Source organism: Callorhinus ursinus, unplaced genomic scaffold (genome assembly GCF_003265705.2).
Source record: "Callorhinus ursinus isolate GAN/ISIS: 27379988/994484 unplaced genomic scaffold, GSC_fseal_2.0 scaffold6, whole genome shotgun sequence".
Classification (NCBI taxonomy): domain Eukaryota; kingdom Metazoa; phylum Chordata; class Mammalia; order Carnivora; family Otariidae; genus Callorhinus; species Callorhinus ursinus.
Genome location: NW_027397068.1, coordinates 22147276 through 22170051, shown reverse-complemented (window position 1 = coordinate 22170051; position 22776 = coordinate 22147276). Strand labels below are relative to the sequence as shown.

General features: G+C 33.1%; 1 protein-coding gene across 7 annotated transcripts in view; it reads right to left on the bottom strand.

Moving 5' to 3' along the window:
- GRIK2 (glutamate ionotropic receptor kainate type subunit 2) overlaps positions 1-22776 on the bottom strand; it is a 778198-nt gene that overhangs the window by 354622 nt on the left and 400800 nt on the right. For all 7 annotated transcript variants that reach the window (XM_073893710.1, XM_073893711.1, XM_073893709.1 and 4 more), the window contains 2 exons: positions 21730-21783; positions 18173-18346 (listed from right to left, as the gene is read on the bottom strand). In XM_073893710.1, coding sequence (XP_073749811.1) covers positions 18173-18346; positions 21730-21783 — 228 coding nt within the window. The remainder of the gene's footprint in view (positions 1-18172; positions 18347-21729; positions 21784-22776) is intronic.

The window sequence follows — 22776 nt, the reverse complement described above, 5'->3', positions numbered from 1 at the left end:
CAGAAAATCAAATAATGTTTTTACCCTGGTGCTACAACTTTCCTCCTCTGGATAGGCTTTTTTTTTTTTTTTTAAGTAGGCTTCATGCCCAGCATGGAGGCTAACATGGCACTTGAACTCATGACCCTAAGATCAAGACCTGAGCTGAAATCAAGAGTCGGATGCTTAAATGACTGAGCCACAGAGGCGCTCTTGGATAGGCATTTTTAAAATACAAGTATTCATTTCCCTCAACAATCAGTATTTATAGAGTCCTTACTAAGCACTATGGTAAATAGTTTACACATGTTTACATTCATTGTTTCCTGTAATCATTGCAAGAACCCTATAAAGTAAATGTTATGTATTTTTTCAGAGGATGAAACTGAAGTTCATTCATTTATTCATTTAGTAAATGAGTTTGTTCTAGAGGCAGGGGCTACGGTGGTAACCATGCCCGGCAAGATCTCTGCTTTTATGGACCTTACATTGGAAGAAGAGCAATTAGACAATTAACACATAAACAGAAATGAAAACTGTGAGGGTAGGGAAGCAGGTGACTCGGGGTGTGTTTGTGTCTGCAATGAATTAGATGGACATTCCCTGACATTAACTTCCCTGAGGAAGTGTGATACTCAAGATGAACCCTGAAGACAAGAAGGGGTCCACCAAAATAGACGTGGAAGCAAAGGAGTAGTAATGCTCCAATATTTCATCACAGGAAATCATCTCCTGAGAGAAGAAATATTCTCCTGAAATATTCTGAGCCAAATGCCAGAGACTGATCATTTACTTGTATAACAAAAGGAAAGAAAAAACATAAAGAAAGCAGCAGGGTTCCTAAAATATAAAAATTAATGGTTTACCAGTGTTTCATTCTGGTTCCTAGGTTAGGGAAATAGATATAGAAAGTCTCAATGATCTTCATTAAAAGAGTTACACGATACAGGGTCTTAGTAATTGTTACAGTAATAAGTGCCATATCATCAGGAACTTTTTTATTATCTCCCCCATTCACAACTAACCTGAGCTCTCACTCTCATAAACACAGCTGAGCCTCCACTTTGAAGTCTACATCTGTGATGGCTCTGACTCATTTCTTTTCTTCCAGGTTTAACATTAGGAAGAGAAGGCGAAGTGTCACCAGAATTGTTTTGAAGGTTCAACTCAGCTGTCAAAATGCCTATTAATTTTCAAGCAGTGTACAGAGTGAGCCCTAGTTGAAAAGCGGTGGATCAAGGCAGATTTATATCTTAAATAGTTTTTCCAAATATCAACTATGCAAAGAGAGTTTATCAAGATTATTAGCTATCAGTTTGTCTCTTTTGGAACATATAGACCTCAGGTTTAAGATGGGCCCACATAGAAAGTAAGGAATTCTCAGGATTAGGAAAGCAAGTGAGCCACAGGAGGGACTAGAGCCAGCCCCAAACAAATTTTCATGTATCATAGTTTTTACTTTGTTTTTAATCTGTAGATTAAATATGACTCAAAGATTTATTTAAAAAAGGAGAAATAACTTAGATCACAAAGTCCAATCACTCTTGATTCAAACTAAAATGCTACATATGAAAACATTTTACATATGTTCAGCAGTAGGCATTTCCAAAACATTTGCATACGTGTGGTCTCATTGGATCTTCACAATCACCTTTTGTGATATAACTTTATAAGCCCATCTCATTGACAAGAAAACAGAGGTTCAAGTCATCTTTCTAAAAACACACAGCAAGCAAGCAGCGAAGCCAGGACTCGAATGCAGGTCTGCATGTGACTACAAAACCCCTGCTCTCCCATTTCACCATTCCTGCCTCTCACTCTCTGCAACTAGCCAGTCATCCCAGGAGATGACATTTTAAGTGCTTCCTATTTGAAAAGACTTCACAATGAGGGCTCATCAATGGGCTCTTCTTTTACTTAAAACATAGTAAATGTCATCCTGATAAAATCAGTGTGAGACCAACTATCTCTGACAGTGGCATTGATGAATGTTTTGTATGAGGTTTTGCCTCTCATGAAACAATTCCCAGAGGCTAAGGTTAAACCCAGAACATCCCTGCATTGACACTGTCAAGAAGCTCTTTCTCATCCAGAACCAATTCTTGCTTATTCCAGGAGCATAGACAAACTCCTATGAGAGCAAGGCTGAACATTAATGGCAAGAATTCTCTGCCTTCTATCCCACAGAGAAAGCAGATGATTCTCTGCCATCCTAGGTCTGTGCCAAAACCTGAAGCTAAGAGATAAGAGCTAGCCAGAAATCACAAACATAATGTTTTAACCCCACAATCCAGTTACCACTAGAGCCATCAGTTTAAATACTTAGACCCTGTGAAGCCCAGTTATTCAGCTTGGGAGGATGACACCGGAGCTAAGCTACCTATTTACTTAATGGAAATTTCCCTTCTTCAATTTTAGAGCATTGTTCTATACTAGCTGGAGAACAGTTTCTTAAATCCTTTTATAAAATAAAGTAAAAAAAAAAAAAAAAAACTGATAGGTAGGTCTGCTTAAGGTGTGAATGAATGAAATTTTAACTAACCATCAAAGGGAGAACACCTGATTTGCTTGCCCCATGTATCAGCATTAACCAGGACAATGCCTGACACATGATCAGCACTCACTATACTCTGTTTTAAGAGTTTTAAGCTATATTAATATACAATAATAAATTTTAAAATAACTATAATAAATTATCATCTAGAAATACTGAAAAATCCAACAATCTTTGTGATTTTGTGAATCAAAGACCTCATAATCAAAGACTAAATTATGATTTATTAATTAATAAGGTAAGTTGAGCACCCTTCAGAACTCAGAGTAGGAGATCCTATTCACTGCTTCTGCTATAGAGTTTTAGTTTCAGTGGAAGTATACTATCACAATTCTTTAAAACTATATAATGCTTGTGTAGGTCACATGACTATTCTCAGTTAACTCAGTTATTAAATCTATGTGCCTTGTTGTCTGACTATACGATTTTCCATGCTTACTTCCAAGTTTTTCTCCCTGTTTTGTTGGACACTGCTGGGCATTCCTCATTGAAATATAATAACCCTCTTACAATTTTGGATTAGCTTCTTAATAGTATTATGTGTCAAATGAAAACATGTTTATTCATTTGTAAACACATATAAGCCTATACTATCCTGTAATCAGGATATATGTTTTAAGACTGATTAATTGATTTGCTATTTTTGTTGTTTTTTAATCCAGAGCCCATGATGCAGCTATACAGTGCCTCCTCTTTTTCTCACCTGATAACACTTATAGCACCTGGTCAGTTAAGGGTGAGCATTATAAACTAAGGAAACCAAGAAAGAAAATCTATATCTCTTAACAATAACTCCACTAAGAGGCCCAGAATATGTATGTGTGATGGCCATAGAGATGCCCTACTACTTGAATCTTCCTTCAAGACAAACTGCTACAGGAAATTTAGCTGATTAAAAGCCTCCAGCTTCTGCACCTTCATATACACCACTGTGTTTATGACTGAGCTGGTAGGCTTGCTAGAACCAGCTCGGTCCTTCCTGAAACAAGATTTTCTTAGTGGAATCTCTGGCTTAAGGAATCCCCTTCAGCATGGCTGAGAATTTCTGCATCACAGTCTCAGGCTTTTCCTATCCAATTCTAACCCTCCTCTCTCGCCTCACAGATTTCAGACCTGCATCTTGGACCAAAGACTACCTATTCTAGCTTGCTCCTTCTTTATCCTTCACAGGCACATCTGCCAATGAATCTGTTGTACATCTAATCTCATTTTGGGATTTGCTTCATGGAGGACCAAAGCAGACACTATATTTGATATATTCTGAATTATAAATTTTAAAACTATTTAAGTACTGTGTAGTATACAAAGATGTTTGCAAATACACAATATGAGAAAATAAAATTTTTGAATAATAAACATGCCAATAGACATTTCTTGGGGTAGTAGTACATGTTTTAAAGGGTGGGGAAACCTACTTTAGTTTTATCTTATTCTGGTTAGTATTCCCTAATATATTTTTTTAAAACAGCTTATTTTTTAAATTATGCATAGAAGATATTTGGTAGAACAAAGACAAGAAAATTCAGTTTTTACCATAAGAGATCTGAAACAAAACAGGATAAATCTCTCTCTGGGTGGTGCCCTCATGGTGTTCAATCTTTGAACTAAAAACAAAAATCAAAGCCTGAAGCACATTCACTGATTCATAGCTGAGTCATTTATGGGGCAATACAGAGCTGCTAAAGATCACAGAAAGATATTCTGTCCAGCTGTGTTCCTGTGGGTATGTACTGATGAAGGCAAAATACTGAATACAATACCAGCAAGAAGATTAGAATTCTGCATGTCTCCTTACATATTTCCTAACACTGTTGATGTATTCTGTATCATTGCACTTCTTAAAGAATTTATTTTAAATAACTCATTAAAGACACAAAAACAATGCCATTTAAAAAACTGTCTGTTCAATATTTAATATTTAAAAAGCATCAAAGCAGATGGAGAAATTAATTGCTATGCAAAAATTTTTTACCACATTTAACTTTGTCATTTGCTGGCAATTATAAACGATTACCGTCTTACATTGGTAGCATATTAAAACCATGAATTCTTACTTTAACTGTCACTGGTTTTATTTTTTCATACAACTTGATACATTTACCGAACATATGTTTCCTTCAGTTTGTCACCGCTAGAAACATATGTACAGTGTTCATAAAGATTTTTCTATTCCTTCTGAAGTAATATTGTTCTATTATACAAAGAGATGTACATAAAAAGAAAATGTTCTAACAACCAATGACCAGTTAAGTCCAATACTCATTTGTAAAATCCCTCCAGGCCTTTCCCAGCATTTTGATCAAAATACAAATTTACATGTCCTTCAAAGACCTAAATCACATATCTCATGACCACTTTCTGTTCTTCTATCATTTTCCCTCTTATTCCAAATTATTTAGTACACTGATAAACTCAACTCACCTGTTTCCATTTCAGGGATTTTGCACTTTTTCCTTCTGCCTAGATGTTCTTCTGATACATCTTTGCAAGGCTACCTATTTCTTATTATTTGGACCTATCCCACACATCAGCTCCTAGCAACACTCTAGCAAAAGAGCCTTCCCCACCCCTTATCACCCTCTATTTTCTTACACTAGTTTTCTTTAACTTATTCTTCCATTTACCAAATAGAAGATAAATTCCATCCTTACCACTATAACTCTATAGCAAGAACAGTGCTTAACACACAGCAGATTTTTAAAAATGTTAGTTTAATAAGAAAACATCACGCAAACTATATACCCTATGATCCCATTCCTAATGAAATATGTACAAGGGCACAAAAAATTAATAGAAATAAATGCATGGATGACTTCTTTTCTAAAGCAAGCAAAGCTAACATTTGGCCAGTTAATTAAGATGGTTGGTTAAAGCATATATACTTTAAAAGTTTTATTTTAAAGTAAACATCTAACTGTAAATCTATCCCTAAGTATATTAATGTAGAGCCAAGACCCTTTTCATGGGTCTGCTGCTTAGAACCCCTTTCCCGTTTTGCATAAGCCCCAAACATAATGGATTAGCCACGATTTTCAGTTTTGGTTTCTTCCAATTGAAAGAAGAATAAAGAGACTTGCAAAACAAACTATGTGCAGAATCCACCTTTTAGAGCTGTCTTGCTCACAATAATATAAAAAAAAATATCTAGATGCTTGACTTTGCCAAATTTTTCAATGTAATCAACTTAGTTTTCATGGGAACAGTTCTGAATTACCCTTGTATTTCGCTATTTTATGCAATATTTAACTGAATTATGTCATTAATAAATACAACAAGCATAAACTGGTTTTGGAAGAATCACTACTGACCTTTTTAAAGAATATACAACTGTGAGAGAAATATACAGAAACTTGATAGAGTAGGCTGCTAGCAGTGAATTCTCAGGTTGCTATGGACATCAATTAGTTTATTTTAAACAGTGGATAGAGAGCGAGCTTTGGTTACTCTTATGAATCAGTTAAAGGAAGGCAAGTTAGAGCTTCTACTAGTTCCTAAAACGTTAGCTGTCATTCTCTTGGCTTGTCATGTCATGTCATTAATAATTAGAAAATTTTAATTTTCCTCCACAAAATTTTTTAGTTTACAAATTTTCTACAGTATCAGCCATACAATAAAATTTAAATAATATTAAACATTCAACATATTTATGATACTTTTAAAAGTGACCAAATGAGTAACATCCATTTTCACCTTATTGTTATTTTGATTATTTCGAATTTACTTAAAATGAAATTGTAGTCTAGCAAACTCTCAAATCTAGAAAACTATGCATGGTTTTTGTCAGTTAAATTTATGTGTACACTCCTTAGGGGCCAGAGAAGTTTATATTTTAAAGGTATTTCACTGTCTAATTTTTCACTTATTCATTTCCCTTTCCCTTTGATAAAGTTAAAGGATTTGGAGAGAGGAATAAATATTTAAAGCTGAAGAATGGAGTCTGAGAAGTTGATTTTTAAAAGCAACATTTAGCAGGAGTAATACTTTCCTTGAAAGACAGCACCAGAATTCAAATGAACATCTCGTTTCGCAAGGCATATTCCCAAGAGCCAGGACACATTTGGTGAGCCTCAGGCTGTTCGGGTACAACTGCCGAGAAACAAAGGCACTAAAAGATGCAATAATTCCTTAACCAATATTCAGTATGGCTTAAATTTTCTCACTTTCCGGGTTGCTTAGCCTAGGAGGCCAAACAGGTTGGCTAGATTCTTTTCTATGAAGGATTGTAAACATACGCCCTTCGGATCTGGGATGTTTCCCTCTGTTTCTGACAAGGAAACTGAGACATTACTGCAATGAGAAACAATATTCCAGCTTCCAAATTTTTGCCAGACCCCTCTCCTTTTAGGTATTGTCATCATCTCAAATCCTACATGTCTGTAATCAGCACCATCCCCTTTCCAAACCACCTAGTCCTCCAGATGGCCCCATTTTTATTAAAAGCTTAAGTGTTCTCCCAGTTACCTAAGCTGGAAAGTTCAAAGGCCTCTCCTGTCTCCTTATTCTCCTTTCCCATCTCAAAAAAGTCTCCCTGTTCAATCATTCCTTTGAGCCCTCTCTGCTCTACTTCCAGTCATTATTACTGTAGGCTTGAATTACAGCTTCCCGCCTCCACTGGAGTGAGTCTAATGTACCTGCAGAGAGTCACCAAACGAGACTTTCTGGGAAAGAAAGGCCTACACATAAAGCTCAGCTCCACCTTCTGATTTGAAATGTCCTTGGACAACATACTAAACATATTTCAGCCTCATTTCCATCATCTGTAAAGTCAGAAATAATATTCGCCTTGTTCTTCCTGGGCATGTAACGTTCTCAATTAGTGATTTTATGTGAAGTTGCAATTACGGCCTAAACAAAAAGTGGGTAAACTCCCATCTATCCAAACACACTATTTTCTACATATATTCCTCATTACATGTCAGTGGTTTTTTTTTTATTATTATTTAAGGATGTATTTTACTTCCCTTACCAAACTGATAATTCATTATGTTTATATATATATATTTTTTCTTATCATCCATATGATCTAATACCACACGTTCCATATAATAGGTTTTCAATAACTATTTGGAGAAGGAATTAATGAGTAACAATACACAGGCATTTTTCATGAAGGACTGATCTGGTACCATTTCAACATCTGTGTCTATTTAATAACTTTGCTTTTCCCTTCTGGTTCAATTTGGTCACAGGGTATTCTGAAGATTAATGAATAAAATATTTATGAATTCTTTTAGAAAGGCAAATGAAAGATCAACATAATATTTCCTCTCTGCATAATAAAGAAAGAGAATTCCTAATATCCTTTAGGTAAATTCACCTTAAAACTCTTCATTTCATTTTGCCTGAAATATTCTTCTGATTTATTAATGTAGATTTAAAGAGTACTGGCCAAGCATATCTTGGGTATTAGTGCATCAGAGTAAGTCTTTGACCATTTCTTAAAACTTTGTATCACAAAACTGCATAGGCTACACTTTTAAAAAAAATATCTTTCTAATGTAAATATAGTTACTTAGGTACCAGTGTTATGAAACTAACATCAACAATTTGATAGTAAAACTAGCAATGATTCTTGTTCATTCATTTACTTAACTTCATCCAGCGCATCAGAGGAAGCAACTACTTATTCTACTAAGCATACATATTTGTGTGCTTATTCATTTGTCATATTTGTATAAACAGGGTATCAGAAGACTTTGAGAAAGATGAATTTTACTCTGAACAGAAATATCACTTACACTACGAGGCAGAAATGATATTTGTCTTGAGGTAAATGGATGTCACTTTTGGAGGATTTACTATGTGCCAGACACTGTCTTTGAGCAGTATCAAAGTTACGTATTTAATCTTCACAGTGACACCTTGTTGTAGGCATTACTATTTCCACTAAATAGATGAGGTAATTGAGGCTCAGAGATGTTAGGTAATTAGCAGAATTTCATAAAGGAAGTAATAAGTAGATCTCAATTTCAATAGTCAGATGATTCTGATTCCAAAGTTCTTGCTCTAAGATAGAAATAGATTTAACAGTCTTTGATAACTGACATAAAAAAAATAAGCAAAAATACAACTTTTAATTCTATGCCAAAAAGCCATCTTTTTAATCTAAAAAAGAAGGGGCCTGACATTGGGAGGAAATGAGTGACACATACAAACAGAAGTTTTTGTACACTTCTAACTATTTAGAAACTTGTTCAAAATAGGGATATGTCATTCCAATAGCACATTTCAAATTATTGTGATTGGGTACCTTTTTTAAAAAGACTACTAGATTCAAGTACTAAGTAGATTCTGTATGAATCTTCCTAAATTTTCTATGTCAATTAATCATCCAATACATACACATACACATCTACTATGGTGTTAACACATATAAGAGATAACAAGTGATGTTGGAATAATATGATTGAATTTTTTTTTAAGTAATCTCCACCCACAACATGGGGCTCAAACTCACGACCCTGAGCCCAACAGTTGCACATGTTACTAACTGAACCAGCCAGGCACCCCCATTATTGAATTAATTAAATTATAAGCACCATATCAAAATTTGTGCTATATTTGGAAGGCACGAGGAGCTTAAGAAGAATCAATAATATAATTTATAAATATAAAAATCCAGGTAGGTTTCCAATATTTTTATATGTTAATTCATTATCCCTTTCAATCTTTAGAACAACACGCTAAAATTTATTATTTCTATTTGACAAGTGAGGCCCAAAGAGGTTAAGTAACTTGCCTAAGGTAACATTACTGGAAAGGGTTGAAAATGGGATTCAGATGCTGGCTTCGGATCCCTATTTATTAGTTTAATTTATTTGGGAAGAAAATAGGAGGGTTTAGTAGACCAACTATCCACCAACTCACCCCAAATTGGTGAGTTAAACCCTATACATTAAAGTTGAAGAAGAAACAATGAATGAAACATTTTTTTGCTGGTTTCTAACCCATCATGCTTAACTTTTACCTCTGGATGCTTAAGGATTCCTTTATATTTGCTTCAGACTATAGTCCCAGGATCTTCCTTTATATATGATCTACCTATTCTATGTACCTGCGTCTATAAAATGAGGATTATAACTGCCCCATGATGTTGTCGTGAGACAATAATAGTACTAGGATGTAGTAAGTGTAAATACATTTTATGGTTAGGTCATTTCATAGTAGAAATTGTCAATACAAAAGGTAACATGCATCAGGAGCCAGATTCAAAGTTTGTTTGGATCAAACTTCCTAGGGCTATTATACATTCGAATGTCCTCAATATTCACACTTCATATATGTGTCTGCTCCTACTTCTAATAACAGAATCAGATAATTCTTGGATCAAACAGGCAAGAGAATTTCTGTATTGGTAAGGTAATTTAAAAACAAAAAAGAAAACATCTGTTGTATATATCTACCTGAAAATAAACCCAGTATGGTTGTTATTTATTATATATAACACAAATTTCATTACATATCATGTTCTTGATTTATTTGCAATATTTTCTAGCTATCTTAATAATTCTTCTGAAATTGAGCATGACAAAACAAGCTGAAATTTGTTATAAATCACCGTAGTGAAGAAGGAAAATTTGTTAAAATTTGACAGACATACACTGCCCAAAATTAACAATATCTACAGTTAAATATGTTACATGTTTATATGTACATATTTTATAGTTGAGTCACTATTTAATAAAAAATCTGTCAAAATTTTTTATATTTTTAGTGTCCTGAGGCCATATATTATAAATGCTAATTAGCCTGATAATATTATGGCCACTAACATTGTCTTTCTAGTAAATAAATAAGAATATAGCTTACCTTTCATGATAGTATCTAAAAGTAATATAAATCTATATAAATACAATAAACATATACTTTTGTATTATTTGTTTTATATAAAACTGTATATAAATGCAAGTATTTAAATGGAAACTTATGTTATTGTTTATTATTTAAAAATTTGGGGTGTCTGTGTGGCTCAGTCAGAAGAGTATGCAACTTTGATCTAAGGGTCATGGGTTCAAGCCTCATGTTGGATGTAGAGATAATAAATTAATAAATAAATAAACTTTAAAAAAATTAAAAATGTATTTTATTTAAAGACTATATGAGGCTAAGATATCTTTTATCTATTATTTTTCAATATTTTTAAAATAAATTCCAAAATCATAAAAATAACAAAATTCCTAAAATAAATTCCTAAATTATGAATAAAATGGAATAATATGAAAAAACATAGTTTTGATAGTAATTATCACTCCCTGTCAGTCCATTCCCTATTTCCAAATACAGAACGTAGCTTAGCTCTAGGTATTTTATTCTGAATGTAAACAGTCAAAACACATGTTCTGTACATTTTAGAAATAGATCCACTCTTTCTTTTTGTTTTAAAAATAGATCCTATAAAGAGAAAGTACTATGGTTTATAGCAATTGTTAATCTTTCTTAGCCAGAATTTTTCTGTAGTTCATTATGAATCTGTATCTGAGTAATAATATTACTTATTATTTATATGCCTCAGTGCCATCGCTTACTCTGTTTTTACATAATTTCAACCACCTGACTTTATCCTGTATTACTACATGTTAAACGTTGCGCATTTATAATTGTCTATTAATTGGTTGCTCTGCAAAAATTTTATCCCACCTTTTGTCCCATTGTTTCCCCATTGATTTTCCTCTAATCCAGGAAAATGATCACTATGTCAAACTTGCTGTTAGCCCTCTTCTAACCCGAGTGCCTGCTCTAGTAAAAGAATTTATTGCTTATTGCTTATTTTCTTAACCACCTTGTATTCCCTTTATATTGTGCCCTGTACTTACTTTCCTTATATCATCTGTAATTGGTTATATCTATATGTAACTATTTAGCCATTAAATATAAAATAAGAAGCTGAGGGAAATTGTAAACAAAAATGTATTAATCCATTACAAGTGTGTATTGCATGATCTAAGATCAGTACTTTACAGATAAATTTTGTTCTTGAGGGTGGAAGGGGTAAAAAAAGTCTCCTGATTCAACCTTCCTTTTTCCAAGTGAAAAGTTTAAAAATTGGCCTAAAAAATAACATGATTATGAAGGAAATGATTCATTGCAACTGCCATTTTTCACATAAGGAACAATTACTTAAAATGGAAATTCCAACTCTTTATCAGCTTTAGATAAATGCTGATTATTTAATCTGTCAATGAGAAAAGGCAATTAAATGGAATGCTGTATGTTAATGAAACAATGGAGGTTGTTAGGTCGTCTCAATTATTTATATTCAGATTTAACTTGCAGCCTAGTATATCATGGAAGATTAATAGGTATATAAAGTGAAGGAATATAGTGACATTCCGTTATTCATGCCACAAACTCCCTGTCCTTTTACTATTCATTAAATCAATCATATACAAATATAATGAGTGTTGTGCTTATGACTTCCTAACATATTCTGAAATATCTTCTACAAATACTTCTGTCACATTTGATTATGATATAGACTCCTAAATATTTCTTCTGTGGTAAAGACAAGAATAAAACTAGCAGTTATGTTGATAAATATTGTGAAATGTTACACACTTCAGCAAAACACTAAGAAATTATGCAAAACTCCTGGTAAATATATGTTTGTCTCTTGCTATCAAAAAATAAAATAGAAAATGGAATTTTAACAATTTTGAAGGAAGATTTAGGAAACTAAATCAACCAAAGAAACACAAAATTGGGAAGAAGTCAACAATTAAAGTTTGAATATTTTTTTTGTACTACTAAGATGTGAGATGTGATCAGTAATACACTATCTTCTAATTTGGTCAATTCCCTAAGATCTGTGAGGAAATAGATATATTATCTTCATCACCAAACCCTGAGTGCCTGGTATCAAGTTCGGAGTACACAGCATACACACAATTAAAATTGATCAAAGAAAAAGTAATTAATTCTTCATTTTGCCACTTTTTACACCTTTGGTGTTTTAGTGGAATATAAGATAAAGTCAACGCTTTCAAAATGCCTCTATTGATTAAAAAGTGGAGAATTAGTTTGATCCACTGTCTGGCAAAGTCTTAAATTCTCTTTACAACAGAATCGAAGAAAATAGCTCCAGCTAATTAAGAAGACAGTGGCAAGGACAGACTTGTAGTTCCAGGAGAACATGAAAGCCTGCCTGGTCATACTTGAATTCTCTGTGATTCTATTTCCTAAAGGTAAATCTTTGTACAGTAGCAGAGTGATCACTAGTGCCCTCTTCGTACATAAGCTAACTCCCTGTCGTGAATTGGGTATACAAGACATTGATCTTTAAAGTTAATCAAATCATGAAAGAAATTATAAAATTTCTGGGCTATGGTCTGTTGTTACAAAAGAATAATTTTTAAGAGGACATTGGAACTTAAATACGTAAAGACTCATCTCTCATAAACACGTTCATTTTTTTGTAAAGGAGAAGGGAAACTCCTTTTCTAACTTACTAAACTTTCACTATTTAATCAAAAGTGTTTCTAAGCTTTTGCCTTTTAAGATATTTTTCTAACAAATATTTGACAGTAGCCTAATTGCAGTTTCTAAATGATTAGATATCTTGACAATTAAATGTAAGTACATAAATTAAAAAAAAAGGCTCTCTAGAACATATTTGGGAAAATGAGAGAACCTAGCGATTAGAACATAGATGTAATGTGATTAAAATAAATTAACACACACATTTTTTCAGTCAGGCAGGCCCTCCTTCATTATGAACACCCTCATAATGCATTCACTTTGTACCAGGCACTTAACTGGGTACAGGGCCTTCAAGGATGAGGAAACCTAGGTCTTGCCTCCAGAGAACTACAAGTCTTTTGGAAAAGAGATGTGAACACAAAACTACCAGTGTTAAACTTCAACATGCAGTTAAACAAAACACGCACAAATGAAAGAGCACACAGGTAAAATCACCAAAAGGTTACAGATGACCTGAAAATTAGAGCACAAGTAGGAATATGCCATGCATTCAGACAGTGGAACCAGCCTGTGCTGATATGAGGCGGACACAGCACTGTGGTGAGATGGGTGGCTTCAAAGAGCAGGGAGCAGGCAAATAGGAGCTGGACAAGCAGCAGAAGCCAGATCATGGAGGGTCTTGCAGGCTTGGCAAATGGATATAAATTTTATCTAGTAAATGACAAGGAGTCATTAGCAATGTTCACACAGAAAGAAGGTAAGTGTAGAGGAGGGATGTTAGGAGTGAGACTTCAAGAAGGAGACTATTACAACAGCCAGAGGAGAGATCATGGGGTCCTTAACTAAGGCATGGGTCTGGGGGTGAAAAGAATGTAGTGAAGAAAAGTATTGAGACAGCAGACTTGGAAGTGTTTGATGACTGACTGATGGATGTGAAGAGATGGGGAAGGAAATGGAGACAGCAGTTGGCATCCAGAGTTTATATTTCCAAAATAGTAACCTCCCTGTAGAAATCCAAATAATATAGCCAACCAATACAGTCATTATTGACTTATGTTTTAAATTTACATTATCAAGGAATATGTGTGGTATTACATATCGATATAAGAAAAAATGATACTTTTAAACTACCAGATAAAGTATAGGTCCATTAGTATTAATATACATGGGCATAATGGGGGAACTGGGAAAGATTTCTAAGACATAGTTAGACTGTTTAAAACTACCTTGAGGTATTTCTACTGGGTTTTGTTCTCTTGAATTGAGATTATTGCAAACTCAATATATCAATAATAAATACAACCACTGTCAGCTCTGATGGATTCAAAAACGTGAATCACTGCCCTTGGGAACTATGCTTGGAGAAGGCAGACATCTGGGCAGAAGACTGGGAGCTATGTCATCTCGTCATGCAGTAAAGAACAGTGGTAATGTCCACTTAGAGGACGTCCATACTCCCAGGAGCATGGAAACATGTATGTGTTTATACTCAGCAGACAATTCACAGTAAAGAAAGGGTTTTATAGTAATGGCTCATGTCTGGGGAGGAGTCAGCACACTGACTGGATGGTAGTGCGCAGGCATGGGGGAAAGTGTGAGGAAGGTGACATCATGAGATAGAAAAAAAAAAAAACCCTTATTTGTGAAGGAAGGGGGTTGGACTTCTTTTTTAACTTTCTCCTTAAAGAGATTGAGCTTGGATGTATTGTGCAACTTGGTTTCTTGGTTGGATTTATACCAAATGGAGATAAAAATTTTACTGAGCTAATGACATTAACATATTTATTATGATGACCCCAAACCATAGAAGAAACCACAAGTACCGGAGAAATGGTCTTGTATTCAATAGTCACTTAGCAGACAAACACTTAACCCAGGGGTCAGTAAAGATGCTAACTCAACCAGAAAAACTCTTATGAATCCAGTCCATTGTTTCCTTTTATAGCTCAACATGAAGAAAGAATGTGAAAAGTCTAAGCACTATGATCTTACATACTGACAAATCACTATGATACTGATAATAACAGGTCTTGCTCCACGTACCAGGGACTTTGCTGATGATCCCATTTCTTTATGGGATCATAGGGAGAAAAAAGAACAAGAGATATATAAACACCGAGATCTCATGAATTAACTGGAGGGAATGTTGCCAGCACCACAATGCCAGGCTATAATTCCTTTCTTTTCTAACTAGACTCCGCTTAATTTCCTGACTCCATTCATGGTGGAAATAGCCTATTAGTTCCTTTTCCTAAACATTTAATGACTGGGAAAATGCTTACAATATGATCTCAAATGAAAAAGAAAAATAATACTCATGCAAGGCATAAATATACCAACATCTTTATACAGATCCCATGTTGGTTTTATGTTTATAATAATCATGTGCTATTTTATAATTAAGACTTAATAGTTTATAATGAAATATTTTACATATTTCATGTCATTATATAATGCTATATAGTGTGATTTTGAAAGATATTATCATTTTCCAAAAGAGAATTTTTAAAAAGTAATCAATCTGTATCCATTCTTGAAGACATTTTTATTTTAATGGCAAACTTCATGTTTACTTCCAAAATGGTTTGTGTTCCATGCTCTATTTATAAATAAAATAAATAGCTAGTACACATTTTTAGATAAGAAATATTATTCAAAAAGTGCTCATACAAGTAAATTTATCTTTAGCTCACTCATTTTAAAAATGCTCTCACTTTTAAATCTCATCTCAAGTTTTCTGGTGAAATTTTTATATTTTGCAGTAAATTAAAAATATACAAATGAAGGGGTAATTATCTCTTATATGTGAACATTTTCATTTTTTAAATGTATTATGACACTTGGAAAGCACTTCATGACTGTAACAAAGGTAAGAGTGTTGGCATTGAATATTCTCCTAAGGATTTCAGAATCTGTTCTATACACAATGCCCAGAATTTTCAATAAATAGGCTAATTTTCTCATTTTCTTATCAATGCATTTTTATTCCATCACTCATCCATTCCTACTAAATCACCTGCCAGTTCAGAAGGACAGAATTGAGGAGGAATGGACTCCTGGCTAGAAAAGAAAAGAACCCAAACCTGTATTCCTCCTAACACCCTGTCTTTTTGTTACATCTTCTGAAAGTTAATTCCGTCTAAGAGCCCCTGCCTCCCCGGACAAGAAATTAATAACCTTTCCTTTGTACTTAACTGTCTTTCAATAGTCTCTATAACTTACTTAGAAGTCAGACAGCACTTTGTTTCAGGGGATGACATGTAATGTCATGTAGGGAATCATACAGAAATACAAAGAATACCTAAGTAAAATTAGATAATTTTTGTAGGTTTGATATATAAAGGAGAACAGTAATCCTTGGACATATTAGTAGAAGTCTTAGAGTTAAGTGCTAAGTAAAAGTGTTAATATTGTCATGATACCTATTGATTTACTTTTCTTAAAATCATTCAAAAATGGTTTTGAGGAACAAATAATAAGACATCCATCCTGAAATTAAAGAATGATAAAGACAGCTAGAAAACATATATTGAAAAAACATATATACATGATTAACATAATAATTTAAAGAATAGTACACATTTTATTTAAAAAAATAACATTTTCTTATTAAGTTCCAAAAGTTTAATTCAACATCTTCACCCTGAGAATAAAGCATAATATTTGTAATTTTTTTAGGTTGTATTTTATTTTTAATCTGGATATACTTTGGAGAAAAGAGTATCTTCATTTTAAAGTTATTTAGATATTTTCCTCCCAATAAAGTTTCTCATATATCTTAGGTTAATACCAAAATACTGGAACTAGTCAACGATCTCTATTTTTAGGCAAAAGAATAAAATTCCCCTCATACTATATCTTTAAAAAAATAAATGTGGGTATAAGACATTTTCAAATTCTAGGAGGTTGTTTTTCTCACTAAAAGAAAACAAACATCCTTTTTATTTTTTTCATCAGAAGTTTGGTACCATGAGGGCAACTATGATTTCAGTCTCTATGAAGATACTCAATTTTTATGATGGAATCTACTTTTAAGGAAAAAAAATAATAGAACTTTCCTTTAATTTGTTACAACATTAAAAATACACTTTGAACCTCTATTGAAGCAATTAATGGAAAAATTATCATAATAGAAAAAGCTTTCCACACATCAGGATAGAGAATGTTATGCTTATAAAATTTCCATTTAGACTGACACTTAATAAAAGCAGGTTGTAATGACCTAGGAAACGTAAATATTGCCAGAGTGCTTAGCTATATCCTAAAATGTAGCAATAATTTGTTCTATAGAAAAGAGATTTAATGAGAATGTATCAGACCTTTATAATTTGCTTAAATAACTATAGTATAAAAATAATATAGTATAAGCCTACCTGGTCTTATAAGGTAGCCAGTACTTATATTTGGCTATTGAGCACTTTAAATGTGACTAGTCTGAATTAATATGTATGATGTCAAAGACAACTTTCAAAGAGTTAGTAGCAAAAAGAAAATGCAAATATCTGTCATAATTTTTATATTATCTATTCAAAAAATAATAGTATTTTTAATATAATCAGTTAAGTAATATAATTAATAACATTGAGTTTTACTTGTTTTTGTTTATGTTTTTTAAGAGATATCAGAAAATTTTTAAATTATATATGTGTATCCCATTAGGTTTTCATTGGCAGCAGTGGTATAAACAGCTAAACTTATACCAGAATGTTCCCTTCTTTTACAGTTTCTGCGTAAATCCAATTTCTAAGTTTAAAAAAGGACTTGAAAATAACAAGTGTGATTATTGGTTAGTCTTAAGCCTTAAAGAGTAAATAACTCAAAGGAGATTTTTGTGTGTTGTAGGTATGACATCCATATGACATCACAAACCAACATGATGAAGAATAATCATGTATCGGTAGTTAAGATCAAAAGTGTAACTATCAGGTTAACATCTTCTTCTAGTCTCTAATTTATCCTATATATGGCACTCACTAATCTTAGAGAAATCCCTACATTGTAGTATTCTAACAATAGTTGTAATGTCTTTTGAGATACTTGTATAAAAGTACAAATTTGCCACATAAATTAACTTAGGAAATTGTTAATAGAATTATTTGCAATAGTAGTTCTGATATCATGCCTTTAATGTCAGTTAAACACAAGTTTGTATCCAGAAGATTTAATAATTTATGCAAAACTACTTAGAAACCCACAAACTAATCTGTAAGTGGGAATTCATACCGTCATAAATCCATCCAGCAAACCTGAATCGGGTTTCGGTGGTGCCTGCAACCGTTCCATTGACCACTTTTCAATGATGGAGGAGACTTGTGTATTTTCTGTATTTAATATTCTGAACCCTGTCATGTTAACACCACTGTATCGGTAGGGCTCTACATCAAGAGCAAAGAGGTCCTGAAAGACAAATTTTTTTGTGTTAGTACCAATAGAGTATATTCACAGATATGTATAATTAAAATAGTCAATTATTACTTCCCTTAGAATAGTTAATATTATTGTTTCTCAAATGATGTTAAACATCATAAATCACCAAGATTCAAAGAGACTATTTTCATGCTTTTCCAATGCAAACATACATGTTTGTATTGTCATATTCTAATTTACATGTTATAATCTAATATACATATGCATGTATATGTCCTATTCTAATTCTACCAATGGAACAACAGACTTTTCTGTAACCTACATTTAAGATTTGCATAAGCTTTCTTCTCCATGTTAAGGATAGCTTCATTTTAAAGTTATTTAGATATTTTCCTCCCAATAAAGTTTCTCAAATATATCTTAGGTTAATACCAAAATACTACCTTAAATTTTATGCACTATCACTTTTTTTTTTTAACTGACTAGGTTAGTTTTGTTTTGTTTTGTTTTGTTTTCCTATGCTCTGCTTCCTTGACCAGTAACTGCCACTTTTTATTTTGTCTTATCTTTTTTTTTTTTTTAAAGAAACAGTTCATGAAATATGGCTTCTAACTAATGAAAATTATATTAAAGCTGAGGGCAACACAACTGGCCTTTTTCAGTTGTGGAACCCTTGCAGTTCCTTTGTTTTATACCTTACCCAACAAGTTCACCATAGGGAACCCTTCATATTTTGGTTGTGGGTTCCAGGCTGTAGTTAATGCTCTGGCTTTGCCTTTTGGTTTTCCCAGGAAAGAGGAGGCCAAAGCATCCAGAAGAGTTGGATGTCACCATAAGAACATACAGCATGTGGGACCCCTACACTCTTTCAAGTTGGCATTAACTAATCCTCAGATCTTATAGACAATATTGGGAACCAAAGCAACAGTAATGCCATTGGTCTTATGAAGTCTGTCTTGGATTTATACAGCTACATAGGCTACAGACTAGAAATAAATTTCAGTGGAGAGCAGATGATATTGGTCTGTACTGTGCTCTGTGCTGTGAAAAAATATAAGGAATTTTTTAGGTTTTTATTTTCAATATTTGCAATCTAGCCAAGGAGACACACACTCATACACAATAAGGGGCAAAAGAGTAGAAGTGTTAAGTGCAAGGAGCCAGAAGCAAGACAAATAACTTTGAATTTTTGTAGTCAAAAATAACTTCATAAAGCAGATGGGATCTAAGCTTCCATTAAAGAATGGCCAGGTTTTTGATAGGCAAAAGGAAAAAGGATGTCATTCAAAGTGTTAGTAAAGGCACAAAAATTAGAAAACATAAAAGCTATTCGGTAGACGGATCTAGATCGGTTTTGCTATAAAAGAGGACTGATGAAGAAGAATAACAACAAAAGAAAATAGGAAAGTTAGGTTAAAATCAAACTTTAAAAAGGGCCTTCAATTATAGGCTAATGAATTCTATATATCTTAAACAACTTTTTCTTTTTTTTAATTTCTTTTTTCTTATTAAGAGGTACTTTTGATTCCTCTAAAGTCTTACGATTATGGTGAAACTGAGTTATAACTGCACTGAAATATAATTTGCTGATGAGTAAAGTCTTCCAAGCCCTCCCCTCCAGCCTATCACTAAGTTTCTTACAGGCTGCAAAAAGTGACCTGGTGGGAAGTAATATCTCTATAAGAGTGAACCATAGTATTTATCAGTAAAATACAGACTACTGTGTGAAGAATCTCTATTGGAAGAGAGTTGTTATTACAGGTAGCTACTGTGATCAAGTACATTTTAGTAATTTGATCTGGTAGCTTCAAGACTCCTAAAATCAAGGAGATCTGTCAGAATATTTCTGAGTTAACAGAAAGCATTGTTCAGACTGGTCATTGTGGGGATGGAGATTCATGCTAGAGACAGTATGGAGGATAAAACAGTCGAATTTTGGTGATGACATAGGAGTCAGACAATGGAACCTTTTTTTTTTTTTGGATACCATTAGTTTATTAGACAATGGAAGCTTTGAAGGAAGTCAGAAGAGGGGTCAATTTAGAGGACAATACATTAAGGTTTAAATAATTTGAAATTAATGTGACAACAGTTAGATTTGTTCTGTAATGTAACAGTATATAACAACTCAGAAATGTTATAGAGTTGTTTAGATTAGAAATTTAGATTTCATCTCAATAAAGGTAATAATTGAAGCTCTAAATACATACCAGTTCTGAAGAAATAACTGAAGAGGATAAAGGAAAATAGAATACAGGCTCAAACTTGAAGATACTCTCATACTTGGGGCAACAGGCAATAAAGGGGAATAGAATATGCCTCCCCCAAATATGCCACTTTGGCATGTGGATTACTTTGATTTGAAGGCAATCAAGACCCAGTAGACTCAGGAAATTTTATGTCTGCCTTAACTACCTAAAAGAATTTATATAGGGGGTCAGTACCAGAAAAAAAAGCTATTACTAGAGATAACTTTTTTTTTATCTGAAAGATCTCTCTGCACGGCAGGGCAAACTTCTAATTATCAAACATCTGCTCTTCTTTATCGGTCTGCGAATTACCCTCCCCTTTTAAGCCCCAGGCCATCATCCCATTCCTTAGCTCAATTACCTGACCTGACCTTGAGTCTCATATCTTTGGGGCTCCTTACATATGAAATTAAATTTGTTTTTTTCTCCCATTAATCTGTTTTATGTCAATTTAATTATTAAACCAGCCAAAGAACCTAGAAGGGAAGGACAAATTTTCTACCCTTACAGCAGGGAAAAATTAGTGACAGAGACAGAGGGTCGTTTCACAGAAGAAGGAAAATCAGGATAACATATTAGTAAAGAAATAGAGCCAAGAGTAAGTAGGTTTGACAGAAAGGTAAGGTCACATTTTCATGCATATTTAAGAAAAAACTGTGTGGTGGGTATGTAAAGACAAAAGATAAAGGTAACATTCAATTTGCTAATTGTAAATTAAGTCAGACTGACTTTTAAAAATCCAACTAAACATGGGCAAAAATAGGATAGAAAATTTAGTCTACTAAAAGAGCAGTTTCAATGAATTTGGTTTTTGTAAAGTAAATAGAACTGAGATAACAACATAAAGATGTGTGCTTTTCTAAAACACTGATTTCTCAGGAAACTAATTTTAAAATCTATTATGTTATGAAAGTTCTCTAAAGCAATATATAAATAAGATATGATATTTTGAATTGATTCTGAAATAATATTATTTCAAAATCATCAGCTTCCCACCAAATATTCCCCATGAGGATCAATTCCTACTGAGTGTTATCAAAATAAAATAAATAATCACTACAAAGGAGCTAGTCAATACTTCTCACTCAAAAACCCATTTTCCATACTGAAAGTCATAATAATAAAATTTAAAGAATTAACTTTATGCTTTAATAAGTTACTTACCAGAGTGGTAAAGATATAATGATAGTATTCTGTCATCATTCCCATAGCTAATGCCTAGGAAGTAAAAAATAAAAAAATAATAATATTTAAGGCACACATCATATGAAATATGTCAATAACAAAATAGTAGGATGTAATGAAGAATCTGGGTATAATATTCAGGTTACATTAAAACTGGGTCAAACTAAATCTTTTCTCCATAGTTAAGGAAGATTAGTGGTTCCTGAAGGAATTTCTGAACCAATTCTCTTGATAGAAAAGGTATTAGCTGAAAGTTTGCAATTGTAAAGCTTATGGCTTTACATATTAAAGGAGGCATTAAATTTGAAACAAACCTGAAATTAGCACATCTTAGTTCATTATATTTGTAATATCTCCACTACAAATACCCTAATGAGGAACATCATTTTATTTTGACGATCACTATCATTCAGTTAGGAAAAAAATGCTATAAAGTGCAATGCACTTTAGAAACTTAGCATTGATGAAGGAACTGTAAATAACCACTATTATTCAAAAAGTACAAAGAAATGTTTTTTACTTTTTTACTAATAGGCCAGTTGCAAATTACTGTTTTATTTCATACTTCTACAGTCCTTGTCAATTTTAGACTATCAATCTTAAAATAAGGACTTTCGGATTAGAACTTACAGTCACAGAACTGTCAATTTTTCCTCTGAAAATGAGACCACTTTTGAAATAGCTGTTTATCAATGAACAGTAGTTGGTGATGATAATTGAAAAATGATGTGTTTTTGAGCTGAATGAAGAGCTCTTAGTTGGAAACAAGTATTCTCAGGTGCATCTAATACTCTTCCATAAAATACCAACTACCCAAATTCATTTGCTAAATAGCTGCCCCAGCTCTATCCTATGTATTCTATGCTGACAGGTAGGTATTAACCAATTAGCTAAAATAAAATTTGTATATATCTAGAAGCGAGTTGTTTGGTTAAGAAAGAATGGATATTTGTGAAAATTTTTGGAACAACAAAATATACTTTTTTAAAAAGGAGGAACATTTGTTAATGAAAGGCAGCAGCAAAG